The following is a 20,789-nucleotide window of genomic DNA, read 5'->3' on the forward strand; positions in this document are numbered from 1 at the left end:
TTACGGGAAATGGGGAGTCATGCACGTTAGGCAGCAGTCTGGCGTAAAATGATAGGAAGCCAGAGGCTGACGAGATCGATACCAATTGCCTGAGTTGATATCGGACAGATGGGGTCGATACCGGACAGGACAGGACAGACAAGACAGATAATAAAACGGGATATCGAAAATAAACAAACTAGACGGGAACGAAAACTGGAGAAAATAATAAACAGGACCAAAATAGACAGAAAAGAAACTGGAAACTGAAATTAAACGGGACAAAATGAACCGGAACAATACCGGACAGGAAATACCAACAAGAACAGGACTTTGAGACATTTTTGTGATTAAGGGCTATATAAATAAATTTGACTTGACTTGACTTGACCGAGTCGAGACCCACGTCATGCAGGGCAAAAGTTCGGTGACGGACTGACAAACGGAGGGAGAGAACACTGAACTTAAATAGAAGGAAAGCCATTCCGTCAACAAGCCCCAGCTGGCGCCACGGGGGCGGGCCAATTGGGCGCCATGGCCACCGTGACAAATACCAAAACCTAAATGTCATCTTGACAGGCAATTTGAAATACAAATTTAAAAAAATGTACTCTTGTGTGGAACGGTTGAGTGTGAAAATAACGGGAAATTGTATACCTGTAATACAAATGTAAAATTCAACAATATGATAACATTTCTCATACAAGTCACACCGGTGTATAAGTCGCACTCCCTGGCCAAACTATGAAAAAAACTGTGACGTATACAGACGCTGCCATACTTATGAATGAGGTTCCGGATGATCATTCGTAAGTTGAATGTGTTTGTAAGTTGCTTCAGTGCTATAATGTGTATGTTTATGGTTTATATAAGTACGTTTGAGGCTTGTATAAGTAATCTATATTGCTTTGTACTAAAAAATAAACATTTCATGAAATAATATGCTATATAAACATAAATAAAGTGAGGTTTAACTTACTTTCGGGAGATGCGCTTCAAGAGGTCCTCCTCCGTGGTAAAAAGTGGCCGAAAAAAAGCGTTCGGACCATTTTCTCAACCGCATCAATCTTTCTTGTTGCACTTTCGTTACAAGAGAAAAGGCTCGCCTCTTCTTAACACTTTAAGCCAACCATATTGAATAGATGCACGAGATATTTAACAATAAACACATTAAAGTTATGAGCTTGCTGGAGATTCAGTACACCTAGCACTGTAAGTTTACATACGAATTAGAAAGAGGAAGCTGATTTTTTTTACTTCAGGGTGAATGCTGGGTGACTTTTCACAGCGCCACACGCTGATAGCGGAGGAAAAAAGCACTACAGCAATGTCCTGTACTCAGAAAATGGTGCACACAATACAAAATCTAACTTACAGCAATGTCCGGATATATTTCGACACACAAAATGTTCGTATTAACCGTTTTTGTCAGGACCAAAACGGAGACAAGACCCACTCGCGTAACGTTTCTCACAAGTTTTTTTAGAAGAAAGGGAGGGGGTTGCGCCCACGATCCGGGGATTGCAGAACGCGGGAAGCAGGTCGCTCTAAACGCGGAAGTGGGACTTCTGTGGCGAGCGATGGCGATGTCGGGAACGGAAAAAAACGGGTCAGTAGCCGGGATAGTAGAGCAAAAACGTGGTCAGAATCGGAAAGAAGTCGAAAGCCTGGAGAGGAGAGTTGATGTGGTCGAGATCCAAAACTGATCGTTGATCGGGACGGGAGAACAGACATGGTCAAGATCAAATCAGGTCGGAATTCGGGACGGGAGAGCAGACATGGTCAAGATCAAAACAGATCGTAGCGAGAGACAAAAAAGAGCCAAAAACAGGACAGGCGCATAAGGGCTTGCCGTGTAAAAACAGAGATTCACAGATGGGCCGACAAAAGGGGACTGACAGGACAGTTTAAATACTGACGGGGAGCCAATCTGTCAACGGGCGGGGCCAATCGGGCGCCTAGGCAACCGTGACAGTTTTACGTAAATCGAACGGTCGAAAGTAAGGTAGAATCTGTACCAAAAAAAGTATTTTTATTATCAGAGTCTACAGAGACTTAAGTACAGCTGTCATCCTGTCAAGAATGTGCGGTTGCCCAACACGCGGTGCTCTTTTTGTGTTTGGCGTCTGAATCGTTGACATGTGGGAAGAGTGCAGGTGAAATTAACTTTCCTCAACAGCCTTTCAAGCAGAGTGGTCTGAGTGGAGGAGTCGCTAATGTCAAGTGTAGCACTCACTCAGCCTACTGGCACAACGACTCTTCCTTTAGTTGATGAGCAAGCTGCAAAAAAACAGCAAGAAACTGAAACTTTTTGTGGGAACACAAAGACCAAGCTGCATTCCCCCTATTTTTTTAAATAATCCAATAAAAAATTGACTGATAATAGCACTAACATCGTCCCTGAAGAATTGTGGAGTGTTTTTCGAGAGCAGCCCACACAGTGCTAAATCTGATGCCGCGAAAAGAGTCGTTTTGTCCAAAAAAATAAAATTGATTCTGACACTTAAACTTTTCACATGAACTTATGCTAACTTTGTAACATTGACCTTTATGTGGAGAATTTTACTCTCCGTTAGCTTGCCCTGAGGAGCTTTTCATTTTTTTACTATTTGTTGTCATGCAATATGGTTTATTTTGGTTAAGTCAGTTTTATTTGTTTGGCCCTTAATCACAAGAAGTCTTAAAGGGAAGTACAGGCTATGTCAGAACCCGAACGAGACAGGACCCACTCTCGTAACGTTTCGCACGGTTTTATTGGGAAGAAGTGAAAGGAGTGCACACACGATCCGGAGATCGCTGGTCGCGGGGAGTAGGTTGCTCGGACGCAGAAGTGGGACTTGTCAGGAACGAAAAAAAGTCGAAAACCAGGAGAGGAGAGGACACGTAGTAATTACGGACTGGATAGCAGACATGGTCGAGATCAAAACGGATCGTTATTCGGGGCTGGAGAACAGACGTGGTCGGGATCAAACAGAGCAGGAGAAAAATAAGAGCAAAAACACAAGACAGGCAAAAAAGGGCTTGCCGTGTAAAAACGGTGATTCGCAGAAGGACCAACAAAAGGGGACTGACAGGACCAAGTTTAAATACTGACAGGGAGCCACTCTGTCAAAAAGCAGCAGCTGGCGTCACACGGGCAGGGACAATTGGGCGCCATGGCAACCGTGACAGACTACAGACGACCATTACAGACTACCATATGCCCTGATCTGAATCCTGCAATTGAGCAAGGGAAAACTCAAAAACCACTGCATGAGGGAAATTAACAAAGTTTGCAGGATGACCAGGCTGCAATAGTCACAATTGCATCAAACAGACAATATACAGACATTTTCAACATAAAATATGGATAATAAACAGAATGTGTCAGGACCAGAACGGAAACAGGACCCACTCACGTAACGTTTCTCACAAGATTTATTAAAAGAAAGGGAGTGGGTTGCGCCCACGATCCGGGGATTGCTGAACGGGGAAGTGGGACTTCCGTGGCGAGCGATGGCGGTGTCGGGAATGTAAAAAAACGGGTCAGCAGCCGGGAAGCTCAGTGCTCTCACTTACCCTTTGTCAGTCCGTCAGCAACAAACCTCTGCACCCGCAAGACGCGTGTTTTGACTCTGTCCGGTATCCTGCTTGTGTATCCTGTCCGGTATTGATCCCGTCTGTCTCGCCCTGTCTGATACTTTGCTACAATCTCCAGTATCGGGCGTCTTTCTCGTCCTGTTTGATATCGGTCTCTAGTGTCTGGTATCGGTCCCGTCTGTCTCGTCCTGTCTGATATCTGTCTCCAGTCTCCTGTATCTGATATCAATCCTGTCTGTCCCATCCTGTCCGCTATCGACCCCATCTGTCCGGTATCTGCTCATGTAACTGGTATCGATCTCGTCAGCCTCTGGCTTCCTGTTGTTCCACGCCAGACATCTGCCTTACTTCTGCCTTACTTCTTACGCCCAACGACCGCCAAATCACTGGGTTAACGTGCACGACTGCCCCATTCCCGTTAAATAAAGCTTGTGTGAGAAAAGTTACACATCTGGGTCCTCCTCCTGTTCTGGTTTTGACATCCACAAAAACGATCATTTAAATCAAATCATATGTTTATGTGAGAAAAAATGGACTTGATCATATGATTATGTTTATTGGATCGGTATAAATTCTAAACTTAACGACGTAATTATCATAAAAGGAGACTGTTCCTTTATCTTGTTTTTTTTTTTTACCCCACTGTGAATGTGTGAAACTGGAGTGTCATGCCTAATTTCATTGACATAATATGTTAACCCATTTTGTAACAATGACAATAAAGGTATATTTTATTCTATTCTATTCTATTCTAATTGATTAGATATTAATATTAAAATGTGACACAGTGCGGCAGCGCAGTGGTTAGTGCGTGTACGGCACAGTTCTGAGGTCATGAGAACGAACCTCCTGTGTGGAGTTTGCATGTTCTCTCCGTGTTTGCGTGGGTTTCCTCCGGGCACTCCGGTTTCCTCCCACATTCCAAAAACGTGCATGTCAGGTTTATTGGCTGGTCCAAATTGTCCCTAGGTGTGATTGAGCAAGAGAATTGTCTGTCCCTTTGTGCCCTGCGATTGGCTGGCAACCAGTTCAGGGTGTCCCCTGCCCACTGGCCGTGGATAGCTGGGATGGGCTCCAGCACCCCCGCGACCCTACTGAGGATAAGCGGTGCAGGTAATGGATGGATGGGTTCAAGGTCTCATTAATATACAGTATATTTAAAGATAGTCTTTTAATGAGAGATTGTGGTTTCGCCTGCTGGTATACAGCAGCCTCACACATGTAAGTGGTCTCAACCGTATCGACCCCTCAATAGTAGAGCTCAGTGAGAGAGGAAAATCTGAGAGGAGTCGTACTCCAAAACAAAATACCTCTCTTATTGTGCCTTACTGGAAAAAGTGAACCTGACTGCAGCTCGCAAAGTTCAAGCTGTGCTTGATAAGGTTCCTCGCTGACACCAATGGCGGAAGATTGCTATTTGTGGTTGCAGTATTAGGAATTTTGGAAAATACCTGCTGGACCTTTCAGCATTCTTCTTATATTTGTGTAGTCCTTGAACATATTATATCGAACGCTCCTTGAACTGGTCTAGTCTACATACCTGTCAACCTGTACGTTTTTGCCGTACAAAGTACGTTTATTATGCATTTTAAGACGTGTACCACGTACGAGAAAATCTGTACAGAAAAAAGCAAATTTGTCAATTATGGGTACCATCCGGTATACACCGACTACCACGAAATGACAAATCAATCAAGTCAAACCAGTTCGAGTTGTGTAGTGAAAGGAAGTCCGTCTCTTTAGAGAACCGGCTTTTCGGCTCAACTCATTAATGAGAGCCGGCTCTTAAATGGCTCACTTGCTGTGATGCATTATCTCATCTCATTAGCTGCACCGCTTATCCTCAGTAGGGTCGCGGGGGTGCTGGAGCCCATCCCAGCAATCATCGGGCAGTGGGCAGGGGACACCCTGAACTGGTTGCCAGCCAATCGCAGGGCACACAGGGACAGACAACTCGCTTATTCACACCTAGGGACAATTTGGACCGGCCAATCCACCTGAAATGCATGTCTTTGGAATGTGGGAGGAAACCGGAGTGCCCGGAGGAAACCCACGCAAGCACGGGGAGAACATACAAACTCCGCACAGGAAGTCCGGTAGCTGGATTTGAACCCACACAGGAGGTTCCCAAGACCTTAGACCTGTGCCGCCCTCGATGCATTATATTACGAATTATTATGTTGTATAAAGAAGTTAAGAAAAAAAATATAAAAGAAGAAAATTAATAAAGACAGGTTTGTGGTTATCCCTTTTAATCAGTATATTGCTTTGGGTCCCCCAAATTTAGTGTGCTCCATGCCCTTACAAACTGTCGTATTTTCCCTTACAAAATACAAAAATATATTATTTTTTTCAAACATGTTTATTTATGTAGTTTAACATGTTATATTGTACATGTGTTTCGTTACATCATATATATTGTTCATTAACATTTTGTTGTGAGATACCGAGTTGCTCGACATGAATGAGGTTTATTATAAAAAAAGTTCAAAAATTAAGTTGCTTGGACGTTCACTGTAGAAGGAAAATATACATGCAAATATAGTCAAGTAGAATAGTACATTTTCTTATTGAAATTATGAATTCATTTTCTGCATTAAATTATTGTTGGTACTATACTGATTAAAAGGGATCACCACAAACCTGTCTTTTTTCATTTTCTCCTTTTATACTTCCTTTTTTTCTTAACTTCTTTATACAACATAATCATTCGTAATATAATGCATCAAAGCAAGTGAGTCGTTTGAGAGCCGTCTCTCTTTAATGAGTTGAGCCGAAAAAGCCGGTTCTCTAAAAAGAAACGGACTTTCACTCCATAACTCGAACTGGAGATCGGCGTGCAGACAAAAACTCGAACCGCGAGACCAAAACAACAATGGCGGATCTAAGTAATAAGTAATCTTTGTTAAAAAATGTTAATGACATTTTCGTGTCAAAAAAGTTGCGTCCCGGGGACGCACGTTGATTTGCCACGATGCGTCCCCCACAAAAATAATGCGTCTGGGACGCGGGCAAATGAGAACACTGTATTACCAACAATAATTTAATGCAAAAATGAATAAATAATTGTAATAAGAAAATGTATTATTCTACTTCATTATATTTGCATGCATTTTTTTCCTTCTACAGTGAACGTCCAAGCGACTTCATTTTTGAACTTGTTTTATAATAAACCTCATTCATGTCGAGCAACTCAGTATCTCACAACAAAGTGTTAATTAACAGTATATATGATATAACGAAACACATGTACAATATAACATGTTAAACGACATAAATAAACACATTTAAAAAAAAAAGATTATTTTGTATTTTGTAAGGGAAAATACAACATTTTGTAAGGGCATGGAGCCCTGGAGCTTGACAGGTATGAGTTTATGTTGGCATACAGCAGCAAACAGTTTGATTGTTCAGGACTGTGTCCAAATTAATGTCAGCAAAAGGAGTCCAATGTGACATACTGTAGAAATGCTTTGGTGAATTCCCTGCAAAAAGCATTCCTATCATCGCAAAAGCTGTCTTCCAAAAGCACTGCAATTCTGCAGCAAACACTCCATACAATTACTAGACAGCGCTACAGCCTGAATATATGGAAGTAACGTTATTTTGTTGTCATGTCAAGCATGAGTCCAAATGCTGCCTGCAGAAATTGGATTGTTAACAGAATTGGAAGGATGGCAAAGTAGAAGGGCGTAGATGTAGGTTGAGAAGTTCGGGAAAACTCATCACTGAAGGCGATTATAATGCAGAGCAATATTGAGATGAGATTTCGCAATCGAAGGCAATCCCGTTTCTCTACATTAAGAACCTGACTGCAGTCCGTCTGAGTTGCTGTCGGATTAGCTATTTCAAATGGTGAGAAAATGAAGCTATGCGGATATCTTTTTTACTTCAAGGTACGGGGTCGGGGTCAAAAAAGGGTCGTTAGCCGGGACGGGAGATCAAAACGTGGTCGGGGTCGAAAAAGAAAAGGGTCGTAGCAGGAGACAAACGGGGAAATCAGGAACGGACGAGTGGAAAATGGGTCACAAAACGATACAGACGGGAGTCAAAGTCAAAAATGCTTAACTTGTGAAAAGAGAGGTTTGCTGACGGACTGACCACAGGCGAGTGAAAGGACTGAGCTTAAGTAGGTGGGGAACCAATCAGGTAGCCAGCAGCAGCTGGCGCCAAATTAGCGGGCACAGGTCAATGTAATGAGTAATCATGACACATTTTGGGCCACGCTAATATCTACCGTAAATTCCTGACTATAGAGCGCACCTGATTATAAGCTGCACCCACCACATTTTAAGGGGATAACCGCTTTTGTACTTACACAAGGCAAACCTGTATATAAACCGCATGCGCCCACATTAAAACATGCAACACAATCACAAATATAACCCAAACCCGACTTTGAGTCCCGCAATTGTAACTGAATATAAAGTACACAGTCCAAAAACCACAGCCGGCAAAATGAACGGAAAATGATACCGGTACTTAAAGTTTGATGCAGACCTGCACAGTCTGGGTCCCGTTGAAAATAATCCAAGGAAAAAAAAATGTATATTTCCAAAGGTAAGGGTGGGAAAAATATATATCCACTATTGTCCGCTGCGTCCACCAACACGTCTCACCTTTACTCCACTTCCCGTCAGCCCCCGTTGTTTTCGCCCCTTCTTTTTGATTTGCCCGTGGAAAACATATCAGAATAAGTCTCTTAAATAAATGCATTACAAAAATATACAGTTGCAAATACATATTACACATGGTGCACATATTTACAAAGAAAGACGGTACACCAAGAGAGTTTTCAAAGCTTTAATAATAATATTATAACTTTCATCCCAAACCGTGCCTGTGAAGGGTAGCAAAACGCTACTAGCAACACAGCAAACGGCTCTATTAAAAAAAACATACCGTACTTGTAGTAATAACGGTAAACCGTCCTCATCTTCCTCCTTATAACTGACGTCATCAAAATCGTCTTCCCCAGTCAGGGAAAGAGACTATGACATATAGACGTCGTCCCAAGCTACCTTATTCAAAAACACGTTAGCAACACGCTCCCAAAATAAAGTTTATGTGCAGTAGCTGTTTCCTTCTTTATCGGACTGCTCGATTGCGTTTAGCTTGAAAGCTGCGTCATGTGCCTTTCTTTATGCAATTTGCATGGTGAGGATATTTCTACGCTAAATTAATTTGTGCACAAGCTAAGAAGTTGCAGTCTTCCTCGGCGCATATATTCCAGCGGTCTAAATCTTACCTTTTGTACTTGAGCGCCGCTGGCGGCTGTTAGAAAAATTACATAAATTGGCCGCATCACTGAATAAGCCGCAGGGTTGAACGTTTGGGAAAAAAGTAGCGGCTTATAGTCCGGAATTTACGGTAGCTCTATAATTGAGAAACTTGAGATTCACTGTCAAAAATGTCACTTCCAAAGTTAGAGTTTAAAAAAATGTGTTTACCAAACAGACATATTGCCCTTTTCAAAAATTGGATCATGAAGCAAGACTCGAGAAATCATAAAAACATGAACATAAATGATCAATACTAGCCTGTATCATTGTGATCTCAAGACTTACTTTAGCATCGATTGCTATGGCTCACTCTGCTTAGCAGAAAAATAAAAGAATCAATAATGAGGTCTGCCATATTTTACATCAGTTCTATTACTCAGTCTGCAAAAGCACATTCCTCCCAAAATAAAATATTTTCTTTGAGGTTAATGTACCAGAGTTTTTAAGAGTTTGCCGGGGATCACATCCAGCATTACCCATTATATCCTTTAAATTAGTGCTGTCAAAGTTCACACTTTTAAAGCATCGGCTCATAAGTCATAGCTTTAAAACTGCTGTAACTTTAAAGTTGAAGCAGGTTTAGAGCTTCAAATTGATGTTGTCGAATAGGTTAAGTTAAAACATTCACTCTTGAGTTAAATCTTTTGTTCCCAACACTAGCTTCAGTATAAGGTAATTCCTTGGGGGCCACAATCCCCGATCGAATGCAAAAATGTACTCTGCAGGCCCCAGCTCACAGCAATAGTTGACCAAGGATAATGGATTTTGCAAGTGCAGTCAATTCACTGGTTCTCAAATAGTGGGGCGGGCCGCCCTTGGAGGGCACGAAGCTCTGCGAAGTGAGGCGGAGGCCTGTGTGACCTCGGGACTTTATTTTTTTTAAACGTTCTAAGGAATCTAGTGCAGTAGCACCTCCACTACACTAGGGAGCAGTGGCACTCTCATTGGCAGTGTTTTGTTTACATTTAACCTCCACGCCATGCCAAAAGAAGTGACCCAATGAAATAAATAATTAAACCGGCTGAGGAGACAGACTTTTTGGGGGGGACAAGAGAGGATTTTTTCTGCCGAGGGGGGGCGTAACAGAAAATAATTGAGAAGCACTGAGTTAATTTAAGGCGTGAAAAACAGAAAAATAGATTTGCCATAAATTTGCTCTCTTGCCTTCAGAAATCATTGACCGGGGATAGATTTGGGTGGGACAGAACGGCACGCCTTCTGCCGGTCCCCGCTTGCAGCAATATGGTATTGGGGATAATGGATTGCGACCACTCAAGTGCATTTCATTTTAGGCTGAAATAAAGGCAAAAGATGAGCCGCCACTCTTGAGAAAAATGCACTCTGTGTCGTGATTGCCTAAGTGAAGTCGCCTGGGGCAATCGTTTGGCACGCTGGAGCGCACTTCCTGATTGGCTGACGTTCTCCACTTAAGCGGTCTGCGTCCAGAGATGGACGTCCAGGTATACTCTTTGTATCCCTGAGTGTTTCTCCAGACTACAAGGTACCCACGACTCCTCTTGCCTGATTCATGCCTGCCTTCCGTTTTTGACCTGTTTCCGTTCCACGTTTTGCGACCTACTCTCTCGTCGACGTCCCAAGCCAGCTCCAACAACTCCTTCAAATAAAAACACTTTTGAAACTAACGCTATCGGATCCGAGATTCCGTTCCGTTTCATGACACTCTGCCAGCCTCTGCTCGCAGCATTATGTTGTTGGGTATAACGGAACGCGGCCGCATGAGTGCAGGTCACTTTTTGGTGGGCAGAAATACTGAATATTTTTCAACACAAAAAAGCAAGATACTACAGTACTGTGTTTTTTGGTCCTAAAATGATGGTTTTCATGTTTTTTTCAGCCACATCCCAGGCTTTCCTAAAATATTCTCATGTTTGTGTACAACAATCTGCCGCCGCTTATGCTGCACTGCACTACCAGTCTGGCGGAGTTGTTTCTTTTGACACACTTATGCATGTTTTCCAGGAGTCAGCCTGCTGGTGCCTCATGGAGCCGTGGCGGAAAATATGTCCTGGGAGATGTACGTGGGAATCAGTCTGGGAGAAGCAAGGTAAGGCTAAGTAAATATGTTTTCCAGTGTGTTTTTTCTGTTGCCGTCTCATCGTGTCATGCATCTTCGTTTCATCTTCTCACCTGTTCACCCAGCATGTCAACCTCCTACTCACTGGCCACTGGTTTATTATGTGTTTTAAGGAGTTTCTACTTTGTCATAAATTATCAAATGCTCCACAGATTTCAATGGTTATGAGGCAGCACGGCGGCGCAGTGGTTAGCGCTTGTGCGGCACAGTTCATGTCATGGGAACCTGTCGTGGTTTCAAATCCAGCTCCAGACTTCCTGTGTGGAGTTTGTATGTTCTCCCCGTGCTTGCGTGGGTTTCCTCCGGGCACTCCGGTTTCCTCCCACGTTCCAAAAACATGTATTTCAGGTGAATTGGCCGGTCCAAATTGTCCCTAGGTGTGGATGAGCGAGTGAGTTGTCTGTCCCCGTGTGCCCTGCGATTGGCTGGCAACCAGTTCAGGGTGTCCCCTGCCCACTGCCCGATGATTGCTGGGATGGGCCCCAGCACCCCCGCGACCCTACTGAGGATAAGCGGTGTGGCTAATGAGATGAGATGAGATGAGACAATGGTTATGAAATATGACCTATTTTGGTGGCTCCTGGCGCTGCCCATTTTGCACATGTATTATGTGCTTTTCATAAGAGTGGGATGTAAATTTGTTTTAACATAATGTTGACTTGATGGATTTTAATGATATCACTAAATTGAGAGCTTGGCTGCACAAATGAGCAACAAAGTTCTAAAAAGTGGGCGAGTTTGGTGTGCATGGGCAGGTCCCCTTAGTTTTAAGATACAAGCTGAAATGAATTGGGTGGTGCTTGTGCTAGGAGCACAAGGGAAGTACGGTACAACCTTGAAGGAGTTTTAGTGAGAAATCAGCATTTTATATGACTTGTCAGAGACCAGAAACTGAGACAGGACCCACTTGCGTTCGTTTTTACTCAGCTTTATTTAGAAGGAAGAAAGGGCTTACACCCACGATCTGGTGATCGTCAGTCACGGGTAGCAGATCACTTGGAAGTGGCGTTTCCGTGGCGAGCGAAGGCAGTGTCGAGAGCGGGGGGAAGAACAGGTCGATGGCTGGGACTATGAATCAAATGGGAATCAGGACAGGATTGAGTCGGGGTCGAAAAGTGCTTGCCTAGCGTGGGGCTGAGGTTCGCAGACGGACTGACACTGGGTGACAGGGAGATGGGGGTTTAAAAAGAGATGAGCAGCCAATCACCGTTGAGGCAGTTGGCGCCAAAGGAGCTGACTCAGGTGCATGACTAAAAATGGATAATCAATATATTTCATATAGGGATTGGTGTGTACACTTATTAAGTATTTTCACTGCTGCTGGGTCGCGGGCTTTTCCTTGGCAAAATAATGCTTGAAGAATAAAATCGGACGGTCACTTACACTGCTTAACAGGAGATGGCGATAATGGCCTTCTCAATCTCGTTTTACCTCATTCAGTGAATCGGCGTGTTTGAGATGAACCACATCTAATTTTATTGTGAGTTGGTTGGTTTTGTTGCCTTTTTCTGAACATAATAATGGGTAGATTCGATCTGCAACCTCAGTGAAAGACTTAAATCTAAGCTTAAAACACACTTATTCTATAGCATATGAATAACCTATATTTTACATTGACAATATCTGTGTATCTGTGTATTATTTGCCCTCATGTAGGTTTTAGATCTGGTGATGGTGTAATAATAGCAAAAATCTGTGGTCTGTGCAGCCCTTTGAGACTCTTTGTGATTAAGGGCTATACAAATAAATATCACTTGACTTGACCTGACTCCCAATAAAGTTAATAATAAGGGGAAGTAAAGGGTAAAACAAGAATCGAGTCAAATAAGAAAATGTTTGCAAAAAATACGAAGACCATGTACGAATGTCACAAAGTAAGAGTACAGTTTAGTCTTCATAAGTATACAGTAGTTAAGTATAGTAATTTGAAAATACTCCTTGAAGGACAAAATGTTCCGAAACGTGCTCAATTAATCGTAACATTGCATATTACCGAATTTTATTGCAATATGTATTCTGTGTAGCACTATCTAGATACTCTATATAACACGCTACAGTGGGTATTAGCAAGTCACATTGGGTATTTGTATATTGTATTATTTTTGCATTATTATTGTATTGTATCTATCTATCTATCTATCTATCTATATCAATCTATCTATATCAATCTATCTATCTATCTATATCAATCTATCTATCTCTCACTCTCTCTATCTATCTATCTATCGATCTATCTATATCAATCTATCTATCTCTCACTCTCTCTATCTATCTATCTATCTATCTATATCAATCTATCTATCTCTCACTCTCTCTATATCAATCTATCTATCTATCTATCTATCTATCTATCTATCTATCTATCTATCTATTGTCACGGGACTGGACCAGATCGGACGCAGGAAGGATGAACTCAATCGCGTAACGACCAGTTACTTTTATTTAGCAAAATAAAAGTTGTCCAACACTCAGGGACAAAACAAAACCAAAACAGGCTTACAGGCAAACAGGATCTCAGACTAGGAATACTCACAAAACAGGCTTTTACTCAAAACGGGCAAACACAGGTTTCCTCAAGTCAAACAGAACAGATTAATGCAGAACAGAAAATGCAATGAACCGGCAATCCCCAAAACCCGCCTTTAAGAAGCACACACGCAAATTAGACGATCTGCTACAGCCGGTGCCCAGGGGGCGGGGCCAGCCGGTCGCCACGGCGACCATGCTGGACATGACATCTATCTATATATCTATCTATCTATCTATCTATCTATCTAACCGAGGGAATTTCACTCATTCCAACCTACTCCTGCCAGTGGCTTATGGTCCAGATGTATAAGAATTCTGTTTTGCATTCCTGATGATACGATTGACATAAAAAAATGTCAGATAAATCAATAACAAGCCATATCATGTTGGGTAAACAGTCAGAAGGTAAAAGTGTATGACCTTCCGCTCAACCATTCTCAAATCGCCGTGTTTACCACCAGGTTGCGTGACAGATGGACTCGGCAAGCAATCCGCCCTCCCCCGTTCCCTATAGGAGTGTGAATATGCGTGCCTATTAGCCGGAGCCTCTCACAGGTGGTGCTTTGCACATCGATGCCCCGACTCTGTCGAGAAACCTCTCAATGGAGTCTTTCTTTTATCCGGCTAACTTGCAGGAAACAAAATGGAGCCTTCAATCTCATTCTTTTCCCATCCACTTGGCCGAAGGTCAATATGTAGTTATGTCCTCCACTCGATGCGGCATCAAGTGTGACACTCCGGGAGCCAGGCTTGACCTTGGAAGCTTGTTTAAACGATGATGAATGCCACGAGAATAGAGTGCGCCGTTCTGATGGACGAACGGGGGAGAATAGAAGGCCTGGATGTCCCTGGGGGCCCTTCATCTCGCGAGTGCACGTGTTATGTATTCTGATCGCAATACGGTAATGACCCTTGGATGGACTGAGCGTCTCCTTGGGGAGGTTTGTACTCTCTTCACTACAGTGAGTCAGGTTGGCCTGCGGTTTACTCTAAAATCTTTATCTTTTCACGTTTATGTGAAGGCAATCACCCGTGTTAATATTCGGGTTGGAAAGACCATGTAGATGCTCTGGGAAAACCTAATAAACTCTTATCATGGGTTCTACCTAGCTACTCCTTTGCACATCTGTTCTCCTCTGCACTATCTTACTCCAGTGTTATTGTTATTGTATAGTGACTTGTTTACCTGACTGCCCATTTTGCACATCTGGTTAGCTGCTCCTCTTGCACTCTTTGCACTACTGTATAATACTATACATAGCTATAATTATTTAGTATATTATTAGTACTTCAATACTCCAACTCAATACAACATTTTATTTATATCTGTACATTCAAGGAAACTGTGCGGGTCGGATGTATCGACATTTCGTTCTGTATACACGTGTACAAGAATGACAATAAAGTATATCTGAATCTGAATCTAAAACATGATTAGGGCGGAAGCTCCTGGCACAAGATGTCTTTAGGATCTAGTAGATTTGGACCCGGGATTTTCATAAAAAATTAAGCCGTTACTCATTCATGACGTTGAAAGCAGGGAATTGTCGGATTAAGATCAGACCATAGTTATTCGGTCGTATAGATGCGCACAGAAACATAAATGTGCTTTTTTGTTTATTGCTAATATATGGTTTATCTACCTTGTGTGGGCTAAGGCACACCTATTGTCCAAAAGATTCTGCTGCTGATACGTTTTTCAACATTTAAATTCTAAAAAAAGGGAATATAGTAGGGCAGCACGGCGGCACAGTGGTTAGCGCGTGTAAGGCACAGTTCTAAGGTCTTGGGAACCTCCTGTGTGGGTTCAAATCCAGCTACGGGACTTACTGTGCGGAGTTTTTATGTTCTCCCCGTGCTTGCGTGGGTTTCCTCCCACATTTCAAAGACATGCATTTCAGGTGGATTGGCCAGTCCAAATTCTCCCTAGGTGTGAATGAGCGAGCGAGTTGTCTGTCCCTGTGTGCCCTGCGATTGGCTGGCAACCAGTTCAGGGTGTCCCCTGCCCACTGCCCGATGATTGCTGGGATGGGCTCCAGCATCCCCGTGACCCTACTGAGGATAAGCGGTGCAGCTGATGAGATGAGATGAGATGGGTAGTACAGAAAGGGTTGAAGACCACTGATTTGAATATCCATCCATACTCAGTAAGGTCACGGGGCTCTGGAGCCCATGTCAGTCATCTTCGGGCAGTGGGCAGGGGACACCTTGAACCGGTTGCCATCCAGTCACAGGGCACACAGAGACAGATAACACTTTCGCTCATTCACATTTAGGAACGATTTGGACCTGCCAATTAATCTGGCATGCATGTTTTTGGAATGTGGGAGGAAACTGGAGTGCCAGGATGAAACATGCAAAATATGCACAGAAAGGCTGAATTTGATCCCATGATCTTAGAACTGTGCAGTGGACCGCTAACCACTCAGCCGCCGTGCCGCCCATGGTTTTGAATACAATTTATTCCAATAATGAAGTCGCTCGTACTTCACCCCGTCCAGTCAGTTTATGCTTCCTATTCTATCTATCGATCGATCTATCTATCTATCTATCTATCTATCTATCTATCTATCTATCTATCTATCTATCTATCTATCTATCTATCTATCTATCTATCTATCTATCTATCTATCTATCGATCGATCGATCGATCGATAGTGATACAGCATACACATCGGCCTTTGGCCTGACCCCCGTGAACATTTTGAAGACCATGCATTGTCGTATTCGTCAACGGGTGTCGTGAAGTCAGATGTTGGAGTGAGTGTTCATCCCAGCAGGCATCACGCTCAGTTTCCATGCAGCCAAAAACCCGGAAGCGACGATGCATCCTGACCATCCCAGACAGCAGCTTGCTCCCCGGCAGTGTGACATACCAACAAAAGAATCACAATCAGAAACCAATATATTTGTTGCTGTTATTCCTAGTGCTATATAGTGTGTTGCGTGTTTAACAATAGTGCTAATTGATATCGTATTCAGTCCAGATCATCATATGTGTCTCTTTCCGCAGATGCTCCATTTTTTATTATAATGTAGACTGACTATTAACGTTGCCAGATAAAATTCAAGGTGTTGAATTTAGTTGAGTCATCTGTTCCTCCTCACTAAGGAATAGGCTTGGATATTTAATCACTAACTGTGCTCATTGAGCTTCTGCCACCCTAGTATTAGCCACTATTGTCATTTGTTCTCCAAAAGTCTTAAGAATTCCTCTTTTAAGAATAGGTATGGCACAGAAACACAACAAACACATAATTATTACGACAGTTAGTACAAGAATCCCCCTTCGCTAACAGACTACCCCAGTACCCAAATGTAGACGAGAACCAATCAAAAGAGATACTGTTCTTTTCAGTATTTACTGTCACTTCATTGCTCAACTCACGAATCTTCAACAGTGCTTTTGTGAAGCTTCCTGCTTCGGATGTATTTAAAGGTATATACGTACAGCCTTCCTCCTTTATCATATGACACACGCCTCCTTTACTGGCTAAGAGAAAATCGAGGGCCTGACGATTCTGCCAGGCCATCCTAGATGTCTCATGTAATTGTTCTCCTATTGCACTAAAGGCCTCGTTAGTGTAATTAATAAAACGTTGCTGGTTGTAATAAATGTAATTAATCCATTCTGCGTTCTTATTCGGAGTTATCCAGATAAATATCGATTCTAATCCAGACTTAATTTCATTCCTAACTTTAAATTCCTCTGGAATTCCTCTCGGTTGTCCGATGGTATCTAGCTATACACGTCCACCCGGAATATATGTTCTCTTTACTGCGGCCAATTGTCAACAAAAATATGTCATTTAATTACTTTTTCCCCTTTTCATTTCTTCCTTTCCTCACTTGTATGTCCCTCCCTTCTCTTTTCCTCAACGCCTACTTTCTTTTCCCCTTTTTACCTTCTTATCTTACTTGTATGTCCCTCTCTTCCTTAAGGTCTACTTTCTTTTCCCCTTCTTACATTCATTTACTAACTTTTATCTTTCTGTATTTGTAACTTCCTTACTTGCTCTGCCAACAATCCATTTTTTAAAAAAAACGAACGTTTTCGATTCCTAACGAGACGTGCTATCGGTTCTATCTAAAACAATACATTTTAAACCGTCGTCCTCTTTAAAAACGTTTTTCTCGTCTCAATGAGTACTGTATTGTTCCCTTTTTCCTTTTCCTTCGATATTTTTCTGTTAATCCTTTCAGTTACGTGGGCCGATTAAACGCTGGACAACCATATAGACAAGAAAGATAAGAATACAGGAAAGAATACAAACACTTACAACATTGAACAAACATAAAACATAAAACAAGACAGATGGCCCACAAAAATTTAAGTTAATTAGTCAAATTAAGTCAGTGCACATTGAGACCATGCGCCTACACAACTACCGAGTTAGGGTTATGGTTTTCCTCTTCTACACAATCTCCCGAATTTTACGTACTGGCCGTGCACTCATTTTTGGCTGTCGGCGTTGTAACCTCACTCTTCCGTGCTGTCGCCGTGGGTGTAGGTTTTTCTGGACTTTGGTGTGTCGGTACCCTTCTCGCCTGTATCGTCACATTAAGGTTTAGCATATTATCCGTCACTTTAGTCTGTACTGTCGTTAACACATTTGGTTTCTGGTAGTCCATCGGCACTCCGACTGGTTGCACGTCTTTATATTTATTTTAAGTGAAAATCAAAATCCCCACTATAAGATGCCCTATCCATTTTGAGCATTCTATCCCAAAATTCTAACTAGAAGATAAACAATTTATTTTTTAAATTGTCAGTTCTAAATTTCAAATTTTGCTTTTTCACTAAATACAGTCACTGGATCAGTTTAACCATTATCCTTGTCAGAATCATTTACCCTGATTTGAGTGTTTGAGTGTTCTCTTTTGTAGATTGATCACATCCGAGAAAAAATTTGTATGCACTTTTTATTTGCATTTTCTTTTGATTTTCAACGTGTTATCTTGCTGTTGGCCATTCCCCTCGAGGCAGATGACCAGGATAGATTGTTAAATTGTCAATTTAACCCAAGAAAAGACGTTTTTATTGTTATGATTCACTCTTTGTTTTGCCTTTTATAAAAATCATAACCTATATATGATCTTTTCAGTAAGTAAATTTGTTCAAAATAACAGTATTTTGCAAAGAAAGCAGGTAATTCACGCTCAAAGTGAATGATTTTGCCAAAAATGAAAAAGAGACGATTCAGTTTTATTAAGACGACAGCAGTGTGCGTGTGTGTGTGTTCCGTCGTATCGATATTAATAACTAAATGGAGTGGAATGGAACTATGACGACTATAACATGAGACCAAACGAGACGTCACGCTCTATAGAGAATTTATCGACCTATTTCATCATCGCCTACAATCTGCTCCAAAAGTTTTTCCAACATTCTGCTTCTTAAAAAGAACCTAAAAAGAAATCCGTCATTAAAAGCGCAATTAACCACCAGTCCATCGTCCCAAAAACAATGGTTCTAAGTCAAGGGTGGGCAAACTTTTGGCGTCACGAGCCTGGGGACACACCCAGTTTTTCTCATTTACAGTTATGATGTTATATTTCATTGTATTTATTTCATGTTTATCTATTTTGTGTATATGTATGAACCCCTACTGAACACCAGCATACCTTCAGGGCAATTGCAGTTGATTCAACAAGGTTCGTTTGCTTTCGGAACGGACTAATCCCGTTTCAATCCAATTGATTCAAATTGATAATGTGTTTTGATTTACAATAGTTTCATCATTCCATATTTACTGCTAGAACCAATTAAACTTATAAGTAGAGGTACAACCGTGTTATTGTAGTTGTGCACGTATGTAGTATTTCTGTCATGTCCAGCATGGTCGCCGTGGCGACCGTCTAATTTGCGAGTGTCCTTCTTAAGGGCTTGCCCGTTCTGAGTAAAAGCCTGTTTTATGAGTATTCCTAGTCTGAGTTCCTGTTTGCCTGTAAGCCAGTTGCTGTTTTGTTTATTCCCTAAGCGTTGGACAATTTTGCTGAATAGAAGTAACTGGTCGTTAAGCGATTGAGTTCTGGTCCGGTCTGCACTTAACTCAACCATTCCTGCAGTAGTATCTTATAATATTTACAAAATAAGATTCTGTAATATTTTCGAAGTCTGTTGTAGTATTTTTGAAGGATTTTTTTTAGTAGCGCTAGTATTAATGCTGTTGTAGTTTTGTAGCAGTAGTCTTGCAGAATTTCTGTAGTTGGTCTTTTTAGAATTATAGCCGTACCATATACTATGTCCCGTTTTCAAGCTCTATATTCCGTTTTCTAGTAATTTCATAGAATTTCTGTAGTAGGATTTACATTATCGTAATATTTTACCATCCCATTTCTTGTTCTCCTTTGGTTTACTGCACATGAATGGCTGGATTAAACCCTAGAGGTTTAATTCTGACCCAATTGTGGAAAAATGTATTTGATAATGTTACTTCCGGCGCCGTCACGAATGGCAGCCACTCCAGCAGCTCTCGTGTTATTTTCGCTACTTTTGTGATTTATTTATTTGTTTATTTATTTTTGCTTCTTTATCAGTGCCTTGCAACACTTGGATTACTTTCTATCCTATGGATATGGGTTTCAACTCGCAAAAATACGTACATTAAACAACACCACCTACATTGGACATTACCGAATCTTACTGCAATATGTATTCTGTGTAGCACTATTTAGTTACTCTATATAACATGCTAAAGTGGGCATTTGCACGTCACACTGGGTATTTGTATATTGTATTCTTTTGGCTTTACTATTGTATTGTTCTCAGCTCAGGGATGCTGCTGGAAATGTGAATTTCCCTCAGGGGATGAGTAAAGTATCTATCTATCTATCTATCTGATTAATTCGTACACCCCTGTGCTCAGCATCTTTTTCCATAATAAAATTTTATGTATTGCGTGGTACGTATCTTCTTATTCTAAAGCAAAACAACATGTTATGTCTATGTTTATTTGCCTTCAATTAGAGATTGATCCTTTTAATAATTTCCTTTTATTTTTATAGCTCATCTATAAAAATACTGTTATATGTTTTGCACAATGCTGACAACTTTTTTGCACTACAATGACTATTTTTCACCAAATGCATATTACACAAACCTCAACTGTATGTAACATTTTAAATGCACATTCTTGTGTAAATATTGTATTAATCATAACTATAACCTTATCTTTTCCGATCCTTTACCTAACTCTGAAGATGGAGTGTCATGCCAAATTTAATTGTCAGTTACAATATGTGAACCCGTTTTGTAACTATGTCCGTAAAGGTATATTCCATTCCATCATAAATGGTCTGGATTTATATAGTGCTTTTCAAGA

The 20,789-nt window shown here is 41.5% G+C and overlaps 1 protein-coding gene across 1 annotated transcript in view; it reads left to right on the forward strand.

Moving 5' to 3' along the window:
- unc5db (unc-5 netrin receptor Db) overlaps positions 1 to 20,789 on the forward strand; it is a 338,470-nt gene that overhangs the window by 240,409 nt on the left and 77,272 nt on the right. Inside the window, exon 10 of the mRNA XM_088336872.1 lies at positions 10,821 to 10,905. Within this exon, the coding sequence (XP_088192998.1) occupies positions 10,821 to 10,905 (85 nt within the window). The remainder of the gene's footprint in view (positions 1 to 10,820; positions 10,906 to 20,789) is intronic.

This window comes from Urocampus carinirostris, chromosome 5 (genome assembly GCF_059441175.1).
Source record: "Urocampus carinirostris isolate Australia breed hairy pipefish chromosome 5, RoL_Ucar_1.0, whole genome shotgun sequence".
In the NCBI taxonomy this organism is placed as follows: Eukaryota; Metazoa; Chordata; class Actinopteri; order Syngnathiformes; family Syngnathidae; genus Urocampus; species Urocampus carinirostris.